Below are 22,913 nucleotides of genomic sequence, written 5' to 3'. Positions count from 1 at the left end.
TTAAGCGCATGTCAGTAGAGTCGGTGATGCCATCCAACCGTCTCATCCTCTGTCACCTCCTTCTCCACTGGTGCAGGTGAAAATCAACAGAAAATCAAACTGGAGATTAGTTCACCAAATATTGATGGTTATCTCTGAGTTTGGGGCTTGTGAGGGGATTTTTTTCTATACATTTTTCTGGGATTTACTATTTTTTAAGAAATGTGTTTTTATGATTGGTGAGGGGTGGGGAGGCGGGGAGGTCTCCAAACAGCGTGCAATCAAGCTTGTTTTGTCAAGGCACTATACCTCCACCTGGAACATTTGTTTCAAGGGTGGAAACATCAGGCAACAAAACTGCAAGGATGGAGGCTTCTGAGATGGTGGCCGCGCGATCGTCAATGAGCCACTTCTGAATGTGTCTGTGTTATTACCAAAAAATGTTATTGGGTAAACAAAAAAGAACCGGGAGAAGTACTGCAGGGTTCCTTTCTGTTTGTTTGTTTGTTTTTAATTTATAAAAACAACAGAAGATCACAGTTAAAATATAAAAATAAAACAAGTGATAGTGTAGAAGTCTTCCCCTACTTCCACGCCCACTTGCCAAAAGTGAAATGCCGGAGTGACTTGAGTGTTCTTCCCAAAACCACTGTGTGCGGTGGTCTGGGCTTCACGACTCATCTTTTGTCAGAGGAGCGCAGGGTGCGGATTCCGCCCCGTGACTCTGGCCAATCTAATTCTGCTAGTTGGGGTGTGGTTGGTCGCTCCGACCTGTAGAGGAACCGGAACACATGATTTCCCTCAGGAGCCTGGTGACGTTATCTAAATTGAAAAACAATACCAAAAAACCCATACCCCAGTGCGGTAGCGTGGCCGAGCGGTCTAAGGCGCTGGATTAAGGCTCCAGTCTCTTCGGGGGCGTGGGTTCGAATCCCACCGCTGCCAGCTCGCTGATAACCTTTTTCCCCCGCCCCCTCAAATCCTTCACAAAAAAAGATTAAGCATATTGGTCGCTCAGTCGCGACCTTCCCTTTATTCTGAGCATGAGACTCTGTTTGCCAGCTTTCAGCGAAATACCCCTTGGATCTTAGAAAAAGCAAGAGAATTCCAGAAAAACATCTACTTCTGCCTCATTGACTATGTTAAAGCCTTTGACTGTGTGGATCACAACAAGCTATGGAAAATTCTTAAAGAAATGGTAACACCAGACCTCCTTACCTACCTCCTGGGAAAACTGTATGCAGGTGAAGAAGCAACAGCTGGAACAACCGACTGGTTCAAAATTGGGAAAGGGGTAGACAAGGCTGTATACTGTCATCCTGCTTATTTACCTTATATGCAGAGTACATCATGCAAAATGCTGGACTGGATGAAGCACAAGCTGGAATTAAGATTTCTGGGAGAAATATCAATACCCTCAGATACGCAGATGACACCACCATAAGGGCAGAAATCAAAGAAGAACTAAAGAGCCTCTTGATGAAAGTTAAAGAGGAGAGTGGAAAAGCTGGCTTAAAACTCAACATTCAAAAAAGGAAGATCATGGCATCCAGTCCCATCACTTCATGGCAAATAGAAAGGAGAAAATAAAGTGACAGATTTTATTTTCTTAGGCTCCAAAATCACTGCAGAAGGTGACTGTAGCCACGAAATTAAAAGATGCTTGCTCCTTGGAAGGAAAGCTATGACAAATCTAGACAGCATATTAAAAAGCAGAGATATTACTTTGCTGACAAAGGTCCGTCTAGTCAAAGCTATGATTTTTCCAGTAGTCATGTATGGATGTGAGAGTTGGACCATAGAGAAGGCTGAATGCAGAAGAATTGATGCTTTTGAACTGTGGTGTTGGAGAAGACTCTTGAGATTCCCTTAGACTGCAAGGAGATCCAACCAGTTTATCCTAAAGGAAATCAACCCTAAGTATTCATTGGAAAAACAGATGCTCAAGTTGAAGCTCCAATACTTCAGTCATCTGATGCAAAGAGTTGACTCATTGGAAAAGACCTTGATGCTGGGAAAGATTGAAGGCAGGAAGAGAAGGGGATGACAAAGGATGAAATGGTTGGATGGCATCACTGGCTCAATGGACATGAGTTTGAGCAAGCTCCAGGAGATGGTGAAGGACAGGGAAGCCTGGTATGCTGCAGTCCATGGCGACACAAAGAGTTGGACACGACTGAGTGACTGAAAACAAGCAAAATAACCCAACTCAGTGAGTGCAAAGTCTCAAACTGAAAGTGGGGTGGGTTAACACCACTTGAATGGATTAATGCCTCTTGAGTATGAGAATCCAGAGGTGTAAATGTTAAATTTCTCTTCCCTGGAAAAGTGTACACCTCTGTAACCAGGTAAAGGTGATGATGGGATGTCTTGGACTGGGACGTCCTGGACTAGGACCAAATTTACCTCCAAGTAATAAATTTCCAATAGTAGAAAAAAAAAAAAAAAAAAACCCTCAGGATGCTACCAACTTTGTTTCCCCTCAGTTTCAAACTGGAGACCTTCTACCTGTTAGATGAAAGGAGACCTTTCACCTGTTAGATGAAAGTAATAACTACTACAATACAGAAACGTCTGAGCTTGGTCATCTTTGTGACACTATTGATTTTTAGGAAAACTGGTGGGATCAGTGAATATACAGTTCTGTGGTGAGAAAGGATGTTCCACGACCCGATCAATGTAAACACCCACGGGAGGCTCTACCCCCAGTCTCTCACCGGGAACTATGGGCTCTGAAACGCCTCACCCACTCTTTCTTCTACCCGTACTTCTTTCCGATCCCCGAACACTTGGTAATGCCCATTACCCGTCCAGGACCAAAACTGTCCACATGAGAAATTTTTAGAAAGAAAGAGACAAAGGAAAAGAAGAAAAGGGCTCGTTGGGGTCTGAACCTGGGACCTCTCGCGTCAGAGGCGAAAACTGTAACCTGTAGACAAAACAGCCTGCCCCCCGCTCAAGAATGCCTTGGTATGATGCTATGTGGACTCATTTACCCACTGAGAAAACCAAATTTTCTTTCTGGCACGTTGAAAATGTTCTGTGCATCTCGGACTCTCTCACGCCCGACCTATCCCAGTTCGACGATATCCACGTCCGCCGTCTCAGGTGTAGATAGTTCACTCAGCATCAATTCTCGCTATCTCTTGGCCCCTCAGATCCCCTGGAATCTCAACGAGCGCCTCATTGCTAAGGTTTCTCGGGCAGCAGACAGGGGCACCCTTCCACTGTGGGGACTCCTCTTTTCCCAGTGGAGCCCAAATAAGGCGCAAGTCTGGAGAACGGGAGGCGGGGCACAGAAGCCGGGAGAGCCTGAGCGTCCCTGAAGAGAGTCGGGGACGATGAGGGCTAGACTAGGTCAAAAAAAACTTTTGGTTTTCCTTTTAACAAACCAAGAGCAGTAATTCATGATGACCTGTCTGATTGATTTATTAATGCCGTGAATGGAAATCAAGTGCACAAAATAAGCCTAAATCCTAAGTGAACAATGGGGGCCCTGCCCAATGGGCAGAACCAGGCCCGCTGGAGGTCTTGGGTGCCTGCCCGCCGTGGCCTTCGCAGGCATGACCCATGGCAGGGGGTGGGGGTCTTGGCAGAGGCAGAGAGGTGATTAATCCCGCCGCGCCATCCGGCGGGTTAGGACCCTCAGAAAAGCCCGGAGTGAGTCGCCGATCAACGTAAGGTCCAGCTTGGATCAGCTTTGGGAAAATAGAGCCCGGGCCGGATAACCAGAGAAGAGAAAACTGCTCGCGGGAACCTGGGTAGACGCCCAGGAAGAGTAAATGAGATGGGTGGGGCGCGTGACAGAGGAGGGACCTGCTTCTCTCCCTCACACAAGGCAGATCTCATCCAAAGAATCACGCTTTGCGTCAAGAGCGGAATGCACCTGCCCCACACTGGCAAGATGGGGCATTTGTGCGGTCCGAACTCCTGGGATTCTTCAACTCCCAAGTGACTACCCTACAGGAAAGCCACCTCATTAAAGAAGCCAGATCGCGGGGACCAAGAGCAGACGATGCGGGGTCTTAAACACAGCCCCACTCTCAACTAAAATTATAGATTCCCAGAGTACGGAGGTGGGTGTGGGCGTTCACAGGTGCTCCCCAAGCAAGGAAGGAGAACGAATTAGAGAACACGGCAAAGCCTCTGGCCCGAGTGGAGTGACGGGAGGGGAACAAAAACACTCGCTATGAACTTGCCAAGACGAAGTGCAGAAGGAAGCTAGGAAGGGGTCGCTGGGGAGAAGGCTCGCTGAGCCAGCGAAATCTGCGATCGCAAGTCCAAGGGAGCAGTGGGTCTGGTTCTTAAAGAGATAAGGCTACAGGAGGGTTGGAAGGAGCGATAAGTGGCGGCCACTTGAGGGTCAAAAACACTCAGATCTGCTTAATTTAAGTCTAGGCTTTCAGTATGGCGGAAAGTTGTGTTGAAGTGCATCTTCCCCTCTCCAGAGAGAGAGTGGTGGGGGAAAAAAAAAAACTTACGTAGGCCCCAGCGAGATTTGAACTCGCGACCCCTGGTTTACAAGACCAGTGCTCTAACCCCTGAGCTATGGAGCCAACTGCGAATCTGCACTCTGCGCACGAGCAGTTGATACCGCTATGATCATCGCGCAGCCGCAGACAGAAGAGCTACGCCGAAAGGCGGGGCTCGCGCCCTTCAGCCAGTGACCGCCCCGTCCGGCTGCTGCAGCTGAGTCTGCAACATCAGTAAGTGTCAGTGTCACAGACTGAGCCGCAAATCCTGGGAGAAAGTCCAGCGTAGAGGGGACCACGTGGGTGGGCGGAAGCTAGGAAGGATCGGGTGAGGGCGGGGCGCGCTGCGGTAGGGGGTGGGGCCACCAGTGGGCGGAAATGTTGGAGGGCCCGGGGCCTTCCGCCTGGCCTGGGAATCAGGGGCAAGACGAGTAGAGAGGTCCACTAGAAATTGTGTCTGAGAATAGGGTTCAAGGCCGAGGCCCTGAGGGAAAGGCTAAAGGAATGGTGACAATATGCCTGTCCTGAGAGGAATCCAGCTAGCCTGGTAGAAGAGATGATCAGGAGGGAGAGATTGGTAGAGAATGGCGGGAAAATCAGATGGTCAGTGTGTTAACGACTGCATCAGGACAGGAGACCCAGATCACTGGTTAGCCAGGCCCAAGGAAGTTTCCTAGGTGCCTTCCCGTCTGGATGCTGAGGACCAGTGTGAGGGTCTGGTGTCAAGGATGTGGGTTCTCATATCTATGGCAACTTAAAGCAAATTAGGAAAAAGCAACCGTTAAGAGGCCTGTCTTGGACTTTGGGAGAGTTGGGTCCTTCATGGCCTCCCAAGGGACCCACGGAGCAAAGGGCAGAGGTTGAAAGCCCAGGTAAGGGACAGGAACCCTAGCCCGGAAATGGTCAGAAAGTGTGTCTGCAGTTGATGGAACTTGGTCTGATGGCCCAATCTGTTCTTTGGTGCCTTCAAGGCCAGATGACTTTGATCACTGGGTAGCCAGGCCCAAGGAAGTTTCCTAGGTGCCCTCCTGTCTGGATGCTGAGGACTAGTGTGAGGGTCTGGTGTCAAGGATGTGGGTTATCATATCAAAGTAGCTCTCAAGGATCCAGGACCAATGAACAGGTGGTGTCAGAAGGAAACCAAATTAGGCCAGTCATTGCTCTCAGAGGCCCAGACACCTCAGAGAGCTTACAATGGTCAAAGGATGGAAGAGGAAAATGCATAAACAGGCATACTCACACCAGCATTGTGACATCCTACATCACCCTGGAGACCAAGAGAGAACATCTCTCTTACCAACCACATGTGATTGTTATGTACTGTTGTTACGTCTTCGGATATGTATATATCTATCTAGTTATTCTACAAACTCTGACAGACAGATAGTCATATTCACATTTACACACAGAGAGCCAGCTCTGCAGTGCCCAGACCTGATCCTACAGGCACCTCTACCAGTCACCCTACCTTTTGTGATCTATAATGTGTTGCAGTACTTCAGCACAGTTATTAGAGGATAGAAAGGGTAATTGTAACACTCAATCAAAAAGCCATACAAGCCATACAGCCATACATGAGGGCTTGATGATAACATTAGGCAATTTAATTAGTAAATGAATGTTAGAAATGGATTTTCCTTGTAGAAATCAGTGTATTCAAATACATGGATTGGGTACAGTGTTCTAGAGCTAAACAACATAGGATTTACCCTTTGGGATGCTGCTGTAGGCTGAACTCTTAAATGATCCTGTCCCTAGCCTATAGGACACTGGATTCTGATTGCCAGGTGTTATGTCCACTGGGTCTACCTCTGCTGCTGCTGCTGCTAAGTCACTTCAGTCATGTCCAACTCTGTGCGACCCCATAGATGGCAGCCCACCAGGCTCCGCCGTCCCTGGGATTCTCCAGGCAAGAACACTGGAGTGGATTGCCATTTCCTTCTCCAGAACAGTTCATGCTGGCCTGAACAAAACGTCTCTCTTACAGCCCCTTGTCCACAAAGTGTGCTTGAAACATCTCAGGGACAGAGCATGGAAACTTCAAGATGCTTGTAAGTCAGACTATTTAATTGTCACTGTCCCTGCATGCCAACAATATGTGCAGGACAGAATGAGGTCTGAGACTGGCTTTCATCTAGCTAGGTAGTTAGGTAATGGGGGAAGGAAACCTTTGACCTTCACCTAAATATGGGGTGGCTAATATTAATATTTTACAACAACAAATCAATAATAGGGTGTGACCATACTGACCTAGGTCTTTTCATACCTAAACCCTATATGCATACTTATAAATGCCCTCTATAAAATTCACATGGCCCTGCACCCCATTCCTGAGATCAAAGACATATACACACATACAGATGTTCCTCACACACATAAACACACATGCCCACCCAGTCTGGCAGAAACTTTGCTCACAACTGCTCTTGCATTCAAACTGGGGGAGTTAAGAATTAGCCAAGGCACCATATAAATGAGCTCACAGTCTGTATTTCCATCCCCCTTTCCAGGAGCATACTAAGCAGTGAACAGCCCACCTCCACTCTCCCAGAAACACAGCCATACAGAATCTGGGGAACAATTAGCCAAGGGACTAACACAGACCAGGGTACAGACTGAGCAGACCTTGAAACCAGGGTCTTTTGCCGTTGGCATACATTTGAGAAGCTCCTGGAACTGTCTGTCAGGGATATGCCTGTGCCCTGCACATTTCCATGCTGGAGTTAGTTGCTTCTGTAAAATTTTAAGTGCTGCCTTGAGTTTCAAAATTCCATAATCTTTGGTCTCCTTACCCAAGGGAGACTGTACTTTGGCACTTGGAAAGGGTTTAGGCAAATGTGAGAATGTGGGTCTGTCATTGTGGCCAAGGATGTACATACACTCTCATCAGGCTAAGCTGTGTTGAGTGACAGCAATGCCAAAAGGCTGTTGTCCTGGGCTGTTCCTATTGTACATATCAAAAGTCTCTTCCCAGTTCTGGCCTAGACTCTCCTTCGGGCTGGAAATACCATGCTCCTCCCTGAGTAGACGACTTTGTCAAGCTAGCCAGATCCATGTTTCTGAAGGCAAAGCTGGCAGCTGACAAGACGGCAAAGCAGAAGGGATCATGAAGCTGCCCCCTTGCACAGCCAGAGCTTGGTTTTGTTCCACGTAACTAGAGGTCCTGCTGAACTGGGGTAGTGATAGGAAGCACCTCTGGTGGAGCTGGGCTCCTCTCTTCATCCACCTCCACCTCCTTACAGTTCAGGCCAAATCCTCACCGGGACAACAGGCAAGAGACAGGAGGGAGAGTCCAAGGCCATATATTCCCCTTCTCAATTAGCCTTAGAGCCCTTTTCCCCAGTAGCCCAATCTCATGTCTTTGATGTTGTGGTCTGCAGAAGCCCCTCTAAGGCAGCCTGGGGCAACAGTCAGAAAGATAGACCCAAAGTGTCCAGGAGGTTCCATCCGAGGGCAACAACCCTTCCCATGGGCAGCCAGGACTGGGAGGGGTTCACCCTTGACTGGTTTACTCCCTCCGGGAGGCCGGGCAATGACTCTCAAGGCCAGATTCGCAAGTAGGTGCCGGTGGAGCAGACAGAGAAAAGAGGGAACACGCGTTCTTGGAAGTTGACGCGGAACGTATAGATGTGGCGCATGTCCTCTGCAGCGTAGAAGGACACAGCCCCCACCTCCAGGTCCAGGGCGACCCGCACGCGGGACAGGTGCCCACAGCTGAGGGGCGTCCGTTCAGGGCTGGTCACCGCCCAGTACTGCCCGTTGTTGAGCTGCAGCGCCCAGACGCCCTCCTCCGGGGTGAAGGGCGTGAGACCCTTGCGGCGCACGCTCTCCCGGGCCACGCCGAAGGCCCAGCCGTCCTTGGAGCCCACTTCCACTTCCCAGTGGTGCCTCCCAGAGGAGAAACCGCAGGAAGCCAGAACTCGTGTGTTGGTGTCGAAGCGGCGCGGGTGGCTGGGCAGGTCCTGGGCTTGTTGTCCAAGGCGCACGCTCTTAAGATCCAGAGAGAGGATGAGGCGGGGGTTGGCCGTGTCGGGGTCTAAGGTCAGCTCCACTGCGGAGGGAGGAGGGGTAGGCGGGGTGGGGAGACAGGGAGGAAGACTTCCCATGCAGGCTCCTTGCACAGCTCCCCTCGCCCCACTGTCCCCTCAAATAAGTATATGTTGAAATCACACAACTGCAGTTTATGGGCTTGATTTGGATCTCAATTCAAACAAATCGATAAATCCAGTTTAAAAGACTTGTATCATAATTTATGGAAAAGTTTGTCGATAAAGTTTTCTTTGCTATTATATTACCTTTGTGATACTATGTAAAATTTTACTTAAAACATACATGTATTATTAAACTGTATTTTATAGCAAAAAGACACTTGGGGAATTTTGGACACTAGATACTGGAAAGAATCATTAATTTTTTATTTATAACAATGGTTTTCTCTTTATGCTTTTTTTAAAGTATGTCTCTTTAGAGACAGCATACTGAGATATATGTGAAATCACAATTATCTTCAAAATAATCCAGTGGCAAGAAGTGGGTAGGGATGTTTATGAAAAATACTAGTCGTAAGTTGATAATTGCTGAAGGTATATGATGAGTACATAATACTTGTTATGCTCTTCTCTCTACTTTAGTGTTTGTTTGAAACCTTCCATAATGAAAAGTTAAAATACACACACTTGCTGTAAGTACTACTATGTTCCAGGTCTGTTCTAGGTCCTGTGAATCCCACAGAGGAATATCCCTGCCCTCCCACAGCTTCCTTTCTATGGGGAGAAGGAGGAGAGACAATAAATGATAAAGGGATCAGGAGAACAGGCTGTAATGTCAACTAGACGGGCCAGGGAAGGCCTTACCGAAAATGTGCATATGAGCACAGACATCAAGGAGATGAGAAAGCCAGATAGGTGGCTGTCTGGGGGAAGGGTGTTCCAGGCCCTGGCACAGCCAGTGCAGTGCAAAGGCCCTGAGGTAGCTGTGTGCTCTTGGTGCATTCCAGGAGCAGCAAGCGCATGTGTGGCTGCACAGAGTGAACCAGGGGAAGAGTATGCAGTGAGGCTAGATTTCATGGGACCTGAAGACCAGTGCAAGGACTCCAGCCCTTACTGAGTGAGAGGGAGAGGCTGGGCTGTCACAGAGTCCTGAGCAGAGGAGGACATAGTCTGACTCAGTTGGTTTACTGGGTAAGATATGACTTAGCTTAGTCATCAGCATCAGGAATATGTTCCTTCCCCTCCCCACTTTCCCAGCCCACTGGGGTTAGATCCCACTCACCCCAGAACTCTGCAAGAGTAGTAACTGCTACCCTTCCTGTTTTCAGTCTGACCCCTGACCCAGCACACAACCCCTGTCCCCAGAAGAGGTCTTCGTCTGTCTAGGAGTGGGAACAGGGAAGAGAGGTTTGTCCAGGTGACTGACAAGCCCTTCCAGATTTAAATACCCCAAGGTGCAGGGCACTCCTACTCTGGAGTGACCCATAGCTTTATAGGCCTATGGGCCCCACTGTGACCTGAAGGAATCATAATTACGAGGATGAGGGAGAAAGGACATCTGATGGCAGAGTTGCTTAGATAGATGGGCAGAAGGAATCAACCACGCACAGAGCCCAGAGAGACAGTCACTGTATCTCCACATGGCCAAATGACAGGTACTCACTGTCACAATAACCATCATACCTTTTTCCTCTTTCTCCAGCTCTTCTCGAAGATCCTCTGAAGAGAAGAAACATGAATGACATGGAAAATTTCTATCTGGCAATGACAGTGACACCATCTCTTGACTTTTAAGCCCCACTGACTCACTCACTCCCCCAGATAACCCAGAGAGGACAAGCAGGTACCGGGCCAAGCCCAAGGGTAGAAAGGGGACAGTAGTCTAACTCTACCTCTCCCACTTCCTCCTCTTTTGTCTGGAGCCATTCTGAGCTGAGCTCTCCTTCCTCATCCTTCTTTCTGACCCTAATGACCCTCGACTCCATCTGTCTTCAGTTGAAGCTTTGTGTCCTGGGGTAGGGGTGAGGGTTCTAAATAAATTAGCCACCACTAACTGCCCGAACCAATCTGCCTTTGAGAGACACACTAGTTCCTGTTTTATCACACAGCTTCTGGAAAAGCACATCCTTAGGACCCTAAACCACCAACACCAGGACTGCAAGGCCCAGCCCCACACACAGGCCCCTACCTTTGAACTTCTTGAGCAGCCCCTTTAAGACAAAGGTCTTGAGGGAAGCATTCCAGACTTTATTCTTCATCTCAGAAGAGACTGTGGTTGGCTTGGGGGCAGGCACATTGCTGCACCTGCAGGACAAGGACCCTGAAGAAGGCCCACAACCACTGTCCCACTCCCACTGGGCTTGACAGTTAGAATAGTGAGGTCCTCTGGGTAAAGAAAGGTGAAAAGAAGAGCCTGACCCTGTGCCGAATACCCATGGCCAGGCAGCAGAAGCTTGCCTCAGAAAGTACTCAGGTAAGTTGGTGAGGGGAACAGGATGTGAGAAGTCAGGATGGGGAATGACTAGAGGAAGCACAGTAGAAGAGAAGAGCCAGCTTAGAGAGGCCCCAGGTATTGTTAGGTCCACTCACCTGCTTAGTGTATTTTTGAATTCCTGGAAGGAAAAGTAAGAGAAAACCAAATCAGCATTCACCTTTGAGAAAATAAAACTGGTCCCTTGCCCTGATTCCAGAGGAATAAGCAATACGGAGATGTATGACCCCACACACACACTGGTTGCATGGGCCCCATGTGGCAACAGCTTCCTCATATGGCAGACCACTGCGTGTCTCATCAAGGTAGACCCCTCAACCCTGCCCACCCCTCTGCAATTGCTCCCATCATTACAGAATCGTCACTAGAGACAAGTGCCAGGACTCAGCATTGCTTCTGCTTTTAACATCACCTAAGAAAACTGATGGGGCTTCTCTAGTGGCTCAGATGGGAAAATGCCAGAGACCTGGGTTCGATCCCTGGGTAGCGAAGATCCCCTGGAGAAGGAAAAGGCAACCCACTCTAGTATTCTTGCCTATATAGAAGAGCCTGGCTGGCTATAGTCCATGGGATTGCAAAGAGTTGGACATCACTGAGTGACTAACACTTTCAAGACAACTTACAGCCCCTATGCAACAACTCGTCACTCAGCTCAGTGCTTTTTTCCCCAAATAGATTATTTTTCTTCTTTTTTATTTTTTAAATTATGAAAGTATGATAACACATTTACCAGAGACTTGGAAAATATAGAACAAAGTTACATACAGTTCCACTATATATCACAATTATTTTTTAAGTAGATAAGACTTTTAGTTGAAGTTTCAATATCAGACTCTCAAAAATTAATAAAATGAAGAGACAGACAAGTAGAAGGATATAATAGATCTGAAAAGCACTGTGAACCAATCCAACATAATTAAGATTTATACAATTTTCACACAACAGCAAGATATAAATTCTATTCAAGTTCCCATAGACTTTAAGCCAGGAAACATTGGAACATATCCAGGGACATAAAGTGTTAGTCGCTCGGTCATGTCCATAAAACAAGGTGAAAAAATTCTTAGACCAGAGCCTTTTAAATGACCATTTTTTTTTTTTTTTTTGCTGCATGGCTTGTGGGCTCTTATTTCCCTGATGTGTGTGAAAGCACAAGGGTCCTGACCACTGGACCACCAGGGAATTCCCTTAAATGACCTCTCTTGATCCATTTGTCCATTTGTGACTTGTGAAGTTTAATTAGTGGATTGTGACTATTTATTTTAGAAGGACATATGATAGAATAGAAAACATCAAAGTGCATCACATGTAATACAGGTATTATTTTCTTAGACTTTTTTTTTTCACACATATGTATATAATAGAATGCACTGTAAGATATATTATTGTGGATCATGGTCAAGAAAAATTTTAATCACATCCTTTTAGACTGCTAACCCCAGGAAAATCAGGGCTTTTCTCTTTACTACCCTTTGGCTCCAGGTTGTGTGATTCTACTAAACTAATTCTGTTCTCGCTGCTGTTTCCTTATTTGCAAAGTGGGAGGGATAAATTCAAGCCTCCTGCCTTAAAATTAATGACTCATACCCCTGGACAAGCCAGACTCACCTGGAGAAAGTCAAGATCAGGCTTGCACGTTGTCTCCTGGATCTGACTACTGAGCTTGGAGAGCTGGGCAATCTCATCCCCAAGCTGGGCCAGGTTCTCATTCTGCTTCTGTGTCACCTCCCGGGACAGCTCCTCCAGGCGGCCTAGGAGCCGACCCTCCTGCTCCACCAGGAAGGCCCGCAGAGCCTGGAACTCCGCCCCTACCTTCTCTTGCTCAGCTGCCATCTGCTTCTGTCTCAGGAGAAGTGAAGTTGAAGAAGGCAAGGGATATGGTCATCGATGTGTCATCGATCCCATCCCACTTGGATGGGAGCCTCTGAGCCATCTCCCAGGACAGGGTTCCGTCTCCCTCAGTGCTAGGGGGTCAGAAAGTCATGTACACATACCCACAGTACACACACTCTAGTGTTTAAGTTTCACAGTTCCGAGCATGCAGTAGCCTCAACATGTGCTTTCCCTTCCCCTGTCACAGCTGTACCCATGTGTCACTTTAGACCTGGGCTCTCCCATCAACCTAAGACAACTTCAAACTCACTCCAGAACCACCCAGGGCTGCAGTTTCCTCATTTGAAAAGTGGAAGGGATAAATCAGTGCCTTCTGTAGTCACTGTAAAGATAAGCAGAGGTCCCCAAACACATTTATTTTGTGTTAAAAACAAGACAACAGGCTCCAAGTGGAGTCACTTATGCTAAGCTCCATGTCACCAAACCGAGACCTAATTACAGTTACAGCTTTCCCAGAAATATTATCTTAAACCATCCTATAAGGAATGGCCTCCTCAAATGGGTTACTCCTTTATCAGTAACCTGTCTGATAAAACCGTGCCAGCCCCTACCCTTGTAGCAACTTTGCAGTAGCCAACCCACTATTCTGTGTGTGTTGCCAAATTTATGATCTTTATTCTGTGGAAATGCAAACACATTATGGTTTCAAGTTACCAGAGTTGGAAAGTTGGAAAACATTAAAGTTGTAGAGTTGGAAAGCACCTTTTATAGCACACAGTGAGCTCTCAAACATAATGCTGTCGAACTCTCCTCACTTCTATTAAGTTCAACATTTTTGGCAATGATTTAATAGATGATTTACAAGGCAACTTTAAGGTGTGACTTTGAAGCAAAACCTTTGTGGAGCTGGGGGTGCCGGTGAAAATTCGTTTTAAGACATAGAAACTTAAAGTGAACCAACTATGTCACTGGCTGTCAGACAGACAAGCCAACATATTACCCTAAGCCATTGTTAGGCTGCAAGGCTGAAGCAAGGTATAGAGAAACGGTGTCAGGTCTCACATTTAAAGAAGCATATTCAGTGTTAAAACATGTACTAATAGAATATCAAAATTGCAAAACTGGAAGTAAATTTTAAATAACTCTACTTTCACAGCTTTTTTTTGGTTTTGTTTTTTGTGTTTTTGGCCACATGGCATATGGGATCTTAGTCCCCTGAATAGGGATTGAACCCATGCCTTTGTAGTGGAAGCATGGAGTTCTAAACACCAGACCTGCCAGAGAAGTCCCTCAAAGAACTTCCAATATTTAAATTCCCTCTTTAATCAGACACCCAAGTCACTTTAGGATCATAAAGCATGTTGATGAATCAGTTTTTAAGCCCTTAGTAGTGCTGACTGAGGCTCCACAGGCAGAAAAGATAGTTCTTACTCAGAATATGTGTCAGTTTCAGCCAAGATAAAATACTGTCCCTTCCAGGGTGGAAGAGGTCCAAGGCAATCCATCTGCTACCAAGTAACTGGTTTCCTTCAAGGATGATGCTGTATCAGGCCTCCACATTGGTTCTGTTGCTGCCAGGCTGAATATTGTGTGGATCACAACAAACTATGGAAAATTCTTAAAGAGATGGGAATACCAGACCACCTTACCTGCCGCAAGAGAAACCTGTATACAGGTCACGAATCAACAGTTAGAACCGTACGTGGAACAACGGACTGGTTCCAAATTGGGAAAGGAGTATGTCAAGGCTGTATATTGTCACCCTGCTTATTTAACTTCTATGCAGAGTACATTAGCCGAAACACTGGGCTAGATGAATCACAAGCTAAAATCAAGACTACTGAGAAAATATCAAACTCAGATATGCAGTTGATACCACTCTAATGGCAGAAAATGAAGAGGATCTAAAGAGCCTCTTGATGAGGGTGCAAGAGGAGAGTGAAAAAGCTGGTTTGAAACTCAACTTTCAAAAAACGAAGATCATGACATCCGGTCCCATCACTTCACGGCAAATAGAGGGGGAAAAAGTGGAAACCAGATTTTATTTTCTTGGGCTCCAAAATCACTGCAGATGGTAACTGCAGCCATAAAATTAAAAGACATTTGCTCCTTGGAAGGGAAGTTATGACAAACCTAGACAGTGTGGTAAAAAGCAAAGACATCACTTTGCTGACAAAGTGATAGCCGTTTAGTAAAAGCTATGGTTTTTCTGGTAGTCATGTATGGATGTGAAAGTTGAACCATAAAGAAGGCTAAGCACTGAAGAATTGATGCTTTTGAATTGTGGTGATGGAGAAGATTCTTGAGTTCCTTGGACTGCAAGGAGATAAAGCCTGTCAATCCTAAAAGAAATTAATCCTGAATATTCATTGGAAGGGCTGATGCTGAAACTGAAATTCCAATACTTCGGCCACCTGATGTGAAGAGCCAACTCATTGGAAAATTGAAGGCAAAAGGAGAAGGGGGTGGCAGAGGATGAGATAGTTATACAGCATCACTGACTCAATGGACATAAGTTTGGGCAGACTCCAGCAGATGGTGAAGGAAGCCTGCTGTGCTGCAGTCCATGGGGTCGAAAAGAGTTGGACAGGACTTAGCGACTGAACACAACAGCAAAGAAAGAAGAAAGTGAAATCAGTGCCAGCGATCAGAGGTAACAGCATATCCACAAGACCTAAGTGAGAATATGCTGTGTGCAAGCTTTATATTTTATTCTTTCCATTAATACTATTCACGGGATTTTCTCCCCTGTGTTTTTAGACCCAGACTCTCACCCCTGATCCTCTTGATTCTTTACACAAACACGTGGGAGGGACTCTGTGTGATATCACAAGTGGGGCCTCTCATGGCCAGCGAGAAGAGTCCCATCCCTCCAGGACAAGCTCAAATGTCCTTTTCCCTGAAAATGCTATGGGAGGAAAGAGTAGCTAGAAGAGCAGACTGTAAGTGAGTTCTGAAGTCAGGCGACCCAGGGTTCAGGTCACTGCTGCCTAGTCTTCAGGATGTTGGTAAACAAGCAGCAGCAACACGGGGCACTTTACAGATGTCAGCTCCCTCAGTGGTGACAACCGCCCAATGGCATGGATATACTCTCATCCCAATTTACAAATGGGGAGACGAAGACAGAAAGGTGAATTACTAGGAAGTGGGAAGTCAGGATTCTAATCCAGGGAGTCTGACCTCAAAGTCCAAGCTTCTTACTCAATAACACAAGTGTAAATAACACAAGTGTAACAATATTTGCCAAAATACTCTAAATCAGGGTTTCCAGCCTGGGCGCTATTGACATTTGAGGCTAGATAATTATTTGTGGTGGAGGGCTTTGTCCTGTGCTTTGCAAGATGTTTAAGCAGTCCCCTGGCCTCTACCAGTAAACACCAGTAGCACCTCTGCCCCAGTGTTGACAACCGAAAATATCTCCAGGCATTGCCAAATGTTCCCTGGGGCCCAAAATTGCCATCAGTTGAGAACCACTTCTCTAAATAGTAAGAGCATTTTCAAATAAAAATGTTCTTTCTCTTTGTTCTCATGGCAGCAATAATTGTTTCATTAAGCAGGTATTTCGCAGTTATAAAGGATGTATGGGCCAGAGAGGGGTTGGCTGGGTGGGTGTAGGACAGAGTAGAAAGTGCTAAGCAAGGCCATGGGATGTAGGATCAGATACCATGAAGCTCCCCAAGCTGGAGAAGGCCCTCTGGTCATAGATGTACAGCAATAGCCAAAGAGCCACATGTTTATTCCTTTTTCCAGCAGAGAGGGTGGAGGTGTGGAGGGGTGAGTTCTTCCTTATGGAGGGAAGTGAATGTTCAGAGGAGAAGGCCTGAGGTGTGCACGAGATACAAGTGTGCCCGATGCAGTTCAGGATCAGGAAAGAACACTGGGTCATCTGTACACATGCCCCCCCTTCACCCAACCTCTCCTCCCTTTAAGGTTAGAGGGGTCCTCAGATTCCTCTACCTCCATTTTCCAACTTCACAACTAGAGAGTTCTGTGCTAACAAGCAGGAACTGAATTTTCGAGATAGAAAATAACAGTGACCCACATTTGCCCACCTTAAACAAAATGAACCCCATTTCACTTTCCTGTTTCACTTCAAGGAAGATAAAATACTACCCCAAGCTCTGGGCACAGGGGTGCTGGCACAGTCAGCTGCTGAAAACCCAAGTCCCCAAACCCTCTGCCCTCTGCTGGGTGGGGAACAGCTCTGCCATCCCCTCCTCCACCCCCAACCCCCTCTCTCCTAGCCTCAATTTCAAAAATCTAAAAAACTCTAAAAATGAAAAAAAGTTTTTTCATAACTCCTTTGGTGGTAAAACATGCCCTAAGACTGACAGAAGGCTACTTATTTTCTGTTCACATGTTTCTCTACAGGAATATTAATGTATTCAATTACAATATGCTCCACAGACCCTAACTGAGGTGTTATGTCATATTAGGGGGACTGTACTTCCTGATTCACTGGGACAGTTCCAGTTTAAGCCAGATGTTCGAAAATAATTATTTTAGCTGTCCCTTTTACTCTCAAAAGCTCTGGTTATATAATAAATTATATGGTCACACCATATGATATGCATACCATTATATTTCCAAGAAAAAGAAATGCAAAAAAGTAAAATGGCTGTCTGAGGAGGCCTTACAAATAGCTGTGAAAAGAAGAGAAGTGAAAAGCAAAGGAGAAAAGGAAAGATATACCCATTTGAATGCAGAGTTCCAAAGAATAGCAAGGAGAGATAAAAAAGCCTGCTGCAGTGATTAGTGCAAAGAAATAGAGGAAAACAATAGAATGGGAAAGACTAGAGATCGCTTCAAGAAAATTAGAGATACCAAGGGAACATTTCATGCAAAGATGGACACAATAAAGGACAGAAATGGTATGGACCTAACAGAAGCAGAAGATATTAAGAAGAGGTGGCAAGAATACACAGAAGAACTGTACAAAAAAGATCTTCACAACCCAGATAATCATGATGGTGTGATCACTCACTTAGAGCCAGACATCCTGGAATGTGAAGTCAAGTGGGCCTTAGAAAGCATCACTATGAACAAAGCTAGTGGATGTGATGGAATTCCAGTTGAGCTATTTCAAATCCTGAAAGATGATGCTGTGAAAGTGCTGCACTCAATATGCCAGCAAATTTGGAAACTCAGCAGTGGCCACAGGACTGGAAAAGGTCAGTTTTCATTCCAATCCCAAAGAAAGGCAATGCCAAAGAATGCTCAAACTACCGCACAATTGCACTCATCTCACACGCTAGTAAAGTAATGCTCAAAATTCTCCAAGCCAGGCTTCAACAATACATGAATTGTGTACTTCCAGATGTTCAAGCTGGTTTTAGAAAAGGCAGAGGAACCAGAGATCAAATTTCCAACATCTGCTGGATCATCGAAAAAGCAAGAGAGTTCCAGAAAAACATCTGTTTCTGCTTTATGAATTATGCCAAAGCCTTTGACTGTGTGGATCACAACGAACTGTTGAAAATTCTTCAAGAGATGGGAATACCGGACAACCTGACCTGACTCCTGAGAAACCTGTATGCAGGTCAGGAAGCAACAGTTAGAACTAGACATGGAACAAAAGACTGGTTCCAAATAGGAAAAGGAGTATGTCAAGTCTGTATATTGTCACCCTGCTTATTTAACTTATATGCAGAGTACATCATGAGAAACACTGGACTGGATGAAGCACAAGCTGGAATCAAGACTGCCGAGAGAAATATCAATAACCTCAGATATGCAGATGACACCACCCTTATGGCAGAAAGTGAAGAAGAACTAAAGAGCCTCTTGATGAAAGTGAAAGAGGAGAGTGAAAAAGTTGGCTTAAAGCTGAACATTCAGAAAACTAAGATCATGGCATCTGGTCCCATCACTTCATGGCAAATAGATGGGGAAACAGCAGAAAGAGTGACTGACTATTTTGGGGGGCTCCAAAATCAGTGCAGATGGTGATTGCAGCCATGAAATTAAAAGACGCTTACTCCTTGGAAGGAAAGTTATGACCAACCTAGACAGCATATTAAAAAGCAGAGACATTACTTTGTCAGAAAGGTCCGTCTAGTCAAGGCTATGGTTTTTCCAGTAGTCGTGTATGGATGTGAGAGTTGGACTATAAAGAAAACTGAGCGCTGAAGAATTGATGTTTTTGAACTGTGGTGTTGGAGAAGACTCTTCAGAGTCCCTTGGACTGCAAGGAGATCCAACCAGTCAAAAGGGATCAGCCCTGAGTGTTCATTGGATGGAGTGATACTGAAGCTGAAACTCCAATCCTTTGGCCACCTGATGCAAAGAGCTGACTCATTTGAAAAGACCCTGACGCTGGGAAAGATCGAGGGCAGGAGGAGAAGGGGATGACAGAGGATGAGCTTGTTGGATGGCATCCCTGACTCAATGGAGATGAGTTTGGGTGAACTCCGGGAGTTGGTGATGGACAGGGAGGCCTGGCATGCTTCAGTTCATGGGGTTGCAAGGAGTCAGACACAACTGAACAACTGAACTGAATTGATTACTTTGCCAACAAAGGTCCGTCTAGTCAAGACTATGGTTTTTCCAGTAGTCGTGTATGGATGTGAGAGTTGGACTATAAAGAAAGCTGAGAGCCAGTAAACTGATGCTTTTAAACTGTGGTGTTGGAGAAGATTCTTAAGAGTCCCTTGGACTGCAAGGAAATCCAACCAGTCCATCCTAAAGGAGATCAGTCCTGAGTGTTCAATGGAGATGGACAGGGAGGCCTGGTGTGCTGCAGTCCATGGGGTTGTAAAGAGTCTGACATGACTGAGCAACTGAACTGAACTGTACTGATATTTCTAAAATCTACCTCTGTTCCACAGTCACACACTTCAAAGCCAAACACACCCAGCCAGGGTGGTAGGGGACCCTCTGTTGTCAGCCTGGGGCACGGGGTTGGGGAAGGGGGAGCCAACCTGGGGGTTGCCATTCTCACCAGGAGCTCCTTGCTCTCCTTCTCTTCTGTGGAACGAAAGGCCTCATAGTCCTCCAAATCCTTCTTCAAGACCTTCAGCCTGGACTCCAGGAGCTCCTGAAGGAGGGTGAGAAGGAAGACATTGTGGGGAGAAGATTCTGGAAACCCCCACATGGGGCTTCCTGAAACCACCCGGAAGAAAGGGAAGGCCCTGTTCACTGAAGCGGAGGAGGATCAAAGCCACCTGTGGAGGTTGGGATGGATGCAGCCTACACAGGCTGCACTTAAGGGTACAGGGCAACTGCGAGCTGATTCCAAAGACCTCAGGGTCTCTGGGCCTCAAGACCATCTGTGCACAATGTAGGCTGAAATGCAAGCCCTCCAGCCGCCCAGTCTGCCTAGTCCTATTTTCTGCTCTCCTCACCACCATCAGAAAGCCACCTGGGTAAGAGGGCTGGAGCAGAGTAAGAGCAAAGAACGACCGGGGACTGTGCCGCAGGCCTCCTAGTGCACGCTCCAGCAAGTTGGCAGGAAAGGGAGGCGGCAGGCACTCAGAATCCCAGGTGGCGCTTGGCACTCTTCTCAACCCTGGATCCACTCACCCCCTTAGCCCGACCTCCTGGGAAGGTCGTCTCACTTGGCCACAAGAGGTTAGAGAACATTAAACAGAGCTATGCCCGTGGTAAGGGTTGATAGTAGCAGTAGCAGATGTTGGGGTGGGTGGGGCGGTGAAGGAGGCACTACTAGAAGCCAGGGACCGACAGAAAATCGCCAAATCTGTGGGGGTATTGTGCAGTTGGTCCAGCATGGGCCCCAAAGGAAATGGCGAGGGGTGTGGGAGGCTGGGGACAGAGGGAGAGCCGCGTTGAGTCCCGAAGCTAATGCCAGGCAGCATGCTGCTGCTGCTGCTAAGTCGCTTCAGTCCTGTCCGACTCTGTGCGACCCCATAGACGGCAGCTCACCAGGCTCCTCCGTCCCTGGGATTCTCCAGGCAAGAACACTGGAGTGGGTTGCCATTTCCTTCTCCGATACATGAATGTGAAAAGTGAAAGTGAAGTCGCGTCCGACTCTTAGCGACCCTATGGACTTGCAGCCTACCAGGCTCCTCCGTCCATGGGATTTTCCAGGCAAGAGTACTGGAGTGGGGTGCCATTGCTTTCTCCGGCCAGGCAGCATGGGATAGGACAAAAAAAAGCAGGGGCTCACCTGGGCCTTCCTGCGTGAGCGGGAATGTAGAACCGGGACTGGAGGTCCCGAGAACCCGCATGGGTGGGGACGACGCTCACCTTAGCCTCCTGAACCGCCTCGTCCAGCGGCAACACGGCGTGAGCGCGGTGCTCGCGGGCGCGGTCGCACACCACGCAAATGGCCCGTCCGTCGTCCTGGCAGTAGAGCTTGAGCGGTTCGCGGTGCTGCGCGCACCCGGCCGCCACCGCCTCCGGAGGCCCGTGTTCTCCTGGCGCGCCGGCTGGCAGGCTGAAACGCCGCAGCAGTGTGGCCACCGCGGCCAGCTGCCGGTTGGGCCGCAGCTGGCTGGGGCGCGCGGGCTCGCGACACTGCGGGCAGGGCAGCGAGAAGGACAGCGTGTGGGACACGGCGGTGGCCCTTGTCGCCGGGCGCTCCCAGCAGCGCGCGATGCAGGCGCGGCAGAAGCTGTGGCCGCACTCGACGGACACTGGCTCGCGGAAGAGCTCCAGGCAGATGGAGCAGGTCGCCTCTCCTTGCAGCTCTGCTGCCAGCGCCAGCGCCTCGGCCCCGGCGCCTGGGCCCGTCCGCGGCCCCACCGCCGCCATGCGCGCCTCCAGCTCACCGAAGTCGGGCGGCGCTGGAGAAGTTGCCGGACCCGACAGTGCTCGGCCGGGGCGGGCGTCCGAGCGGCCGCTGAGAGGAAGGGCGGGGCTGACGCCGGCTGGCAGAGGCTAGAGCCGAGTGCTCCAGGCTGAGAAACGCTAGAGGAGGGTGGGTCTGGACAGCTGGCGGAGTAGCACAGGTCAAGGGGATCTAAGCGCGGGCCAGTGCCTTGCGTTCCCGCTCTGAGCCCCCTCAATACCCCGCCTTGGCCAGCGGCCTCGGAGGTCCCGCGGCCCTCTCTCCGTCTCTCCCTTATCTCAGCTCTAACGCAAGCCTGCGCTGTCCAAGCCTGACTTCGTGAGAAACGGGCCGGGACAGGTGGAAGCACACGCCCACCTGGGCGCCACTCCCAGTTGCTGCCGGAGGCCGACCCAGCACAGCCCGAGGGTCTGGCGCCGGACCACAGTGTCGGGTTCCCGGAGCACAGGTTTGTCCGGCCCTCTACTAAGTTAAATTTAGAGTCTGGAACCTGGCTCTTGCTCCTACCCCCGCCCCCATGAGAGGCCTTTTATCCACTTTTGTAGCTACCTTTCTTGCGATTGTGTCCTCCTCTGCCCGTTTATTCTTTATTTTTGTCTTTTAATGCCAGTAATACACTTACAATCAACCCCCCCACCCCGCTTTATTCAGTGTTATCCTCCTCCCCTAAAAAAACAAAAACAAAAACAAAACCCAATCCTCTATTGTCTCTTTAGCTTTATTTGTACGGCTCTCCCCAACCCGTCTGGAGCTGCCAATAATATTTGCTGGCACCCGGTCTCCCCTCAGGGGCTTCCCTGGTGGCTCAGACCGTAAAGAGTTTGCTCGCAATTCGAAAACTCGGGTTTGATCCCTGGATCGGGTAGATCCCCTGGAGAAGAGACTGGCTACCCACTCCGATATTCTTCCCTGGAGAATTCCCTGGACAGAGGAGTCTGGCAGGTTACAGTCCCTGGGGTCACAATGAATCGGACACGACTGAGCGACTAATACACACACGTCTCTCATCACTCCCTCTGGAGGGCACTCGAAGCAGATTTTCTTCCTCAGCCTCCTCAGAAACCGCGCTTGTTAAGGTCACCGGTGACCGCAGCGATCATAAGTCAAAGGTCAAGGCAGGCGGCTTCTTAGGCTTTACCTCCTCTCTCCTCGGATGCTTCCTCCTTCTGGCACCATCTCTTCCTTCTCGGGTACTGTACTCCCTGGCTTTTCTCCCACTTCCATGGCTTCCTACCAGCTTCTTGGTCAGCACGGTTGTTTCCTCTTCCTCTCCCTGCCCTTGCTTGGTCCTTGGACTTTCTGTCTATGCTCACTTCCTTGTGATCTCTTTCCTGCTGGAAAGACTTTCCCCCTGCTCCACGGACAAATCCTCAGCCCAACTCTTCCTAGGATGCCTGGCT

General features: G+C 48.1%; 1 protein-coding gene and 2 non-coding genes across 4 annotated transcripts; 1 reads left to right on the top strand and 2 right to left on the bottom strand.

Annotated features, from left to right (window-relative positions):
* Window positions 1-842: 842 nt before the first annotated feature.
* On the top strand, window positions 843-924 carry TRNAL-AAG. The gene has a single exon. It is a non-coding gene; the product is annotated as a tRNA-Leu (tRNA).
* A 3,538-nt stretch (window positions 925-4,462) lies between these two features.
* TRNAT-UGU lies at window positions 4,463-4,535 on the bottom strand. The gene has a single exon. It is a non-coding gene; the product is annotated as a tRNA-Thr (tRNA).
* Window positions 4,536-6,925: 2,390 nt separating this feature from the next.
* On the bottom strand, window positions 6,926-21,615 carry TRIM7 (tripartite motif containing 7). 2 transcript variants are annotated; one of them, XM_043465680.1, is made up of 7 exons: window positions 20,970-21,615; window positions 19,705-19,800; window positions 12,540-12,770; window positions 11,030-11,052; window positions 10,629-10,744; window positions 10,124-10,159; window positions 6,926-8,502 (listed from the first exon to the last, which is right to left on the bottom strand). In XM_043465680.1, the coding sequence occupies exons 1-7, from the start codon at window positions 21,474-21,476 to the stop codon at window positions 7,991-7,993; spliced, it is 1,521 nt and encodes a 506-aa protein (XP_043321615.1). In that variant the 5' UTR covers window positions 21,477-21,615; the 3' UTR covers window positions 6,926-7,990. The 2 variants fall into 2 exon arrangements, with proteins under 2 accessions (XP_043321615.1, XP_043321616.1); XM_043465681.1 differs by lacking the exon at window positions 20,970-21,615 and adding an exon at window positions 20,890-20,908.
* Window positions 21,616-22,913: the final 1,298 nt, after the last annotated feature.

Source organism: Cervus canadensis, chromosome 4, assembly GCF_019320065.1.
Source record: "Cervus canadensis isolate Bull #8, Minnesota chromosome 4, ASM1932006v1, whole genome shotgun sequence".
In the NCBI taxonomy this organism is placed as follows: domain Eukaryota; kingdom Metazoa; phylum Chordata; class Mammalia; order Artiodactyla; family Cervidae; genus Cervus; species Cervus canadensis.
This window is presented reverse-complemented; position numbering and strand designations above follow the sequence as displayed.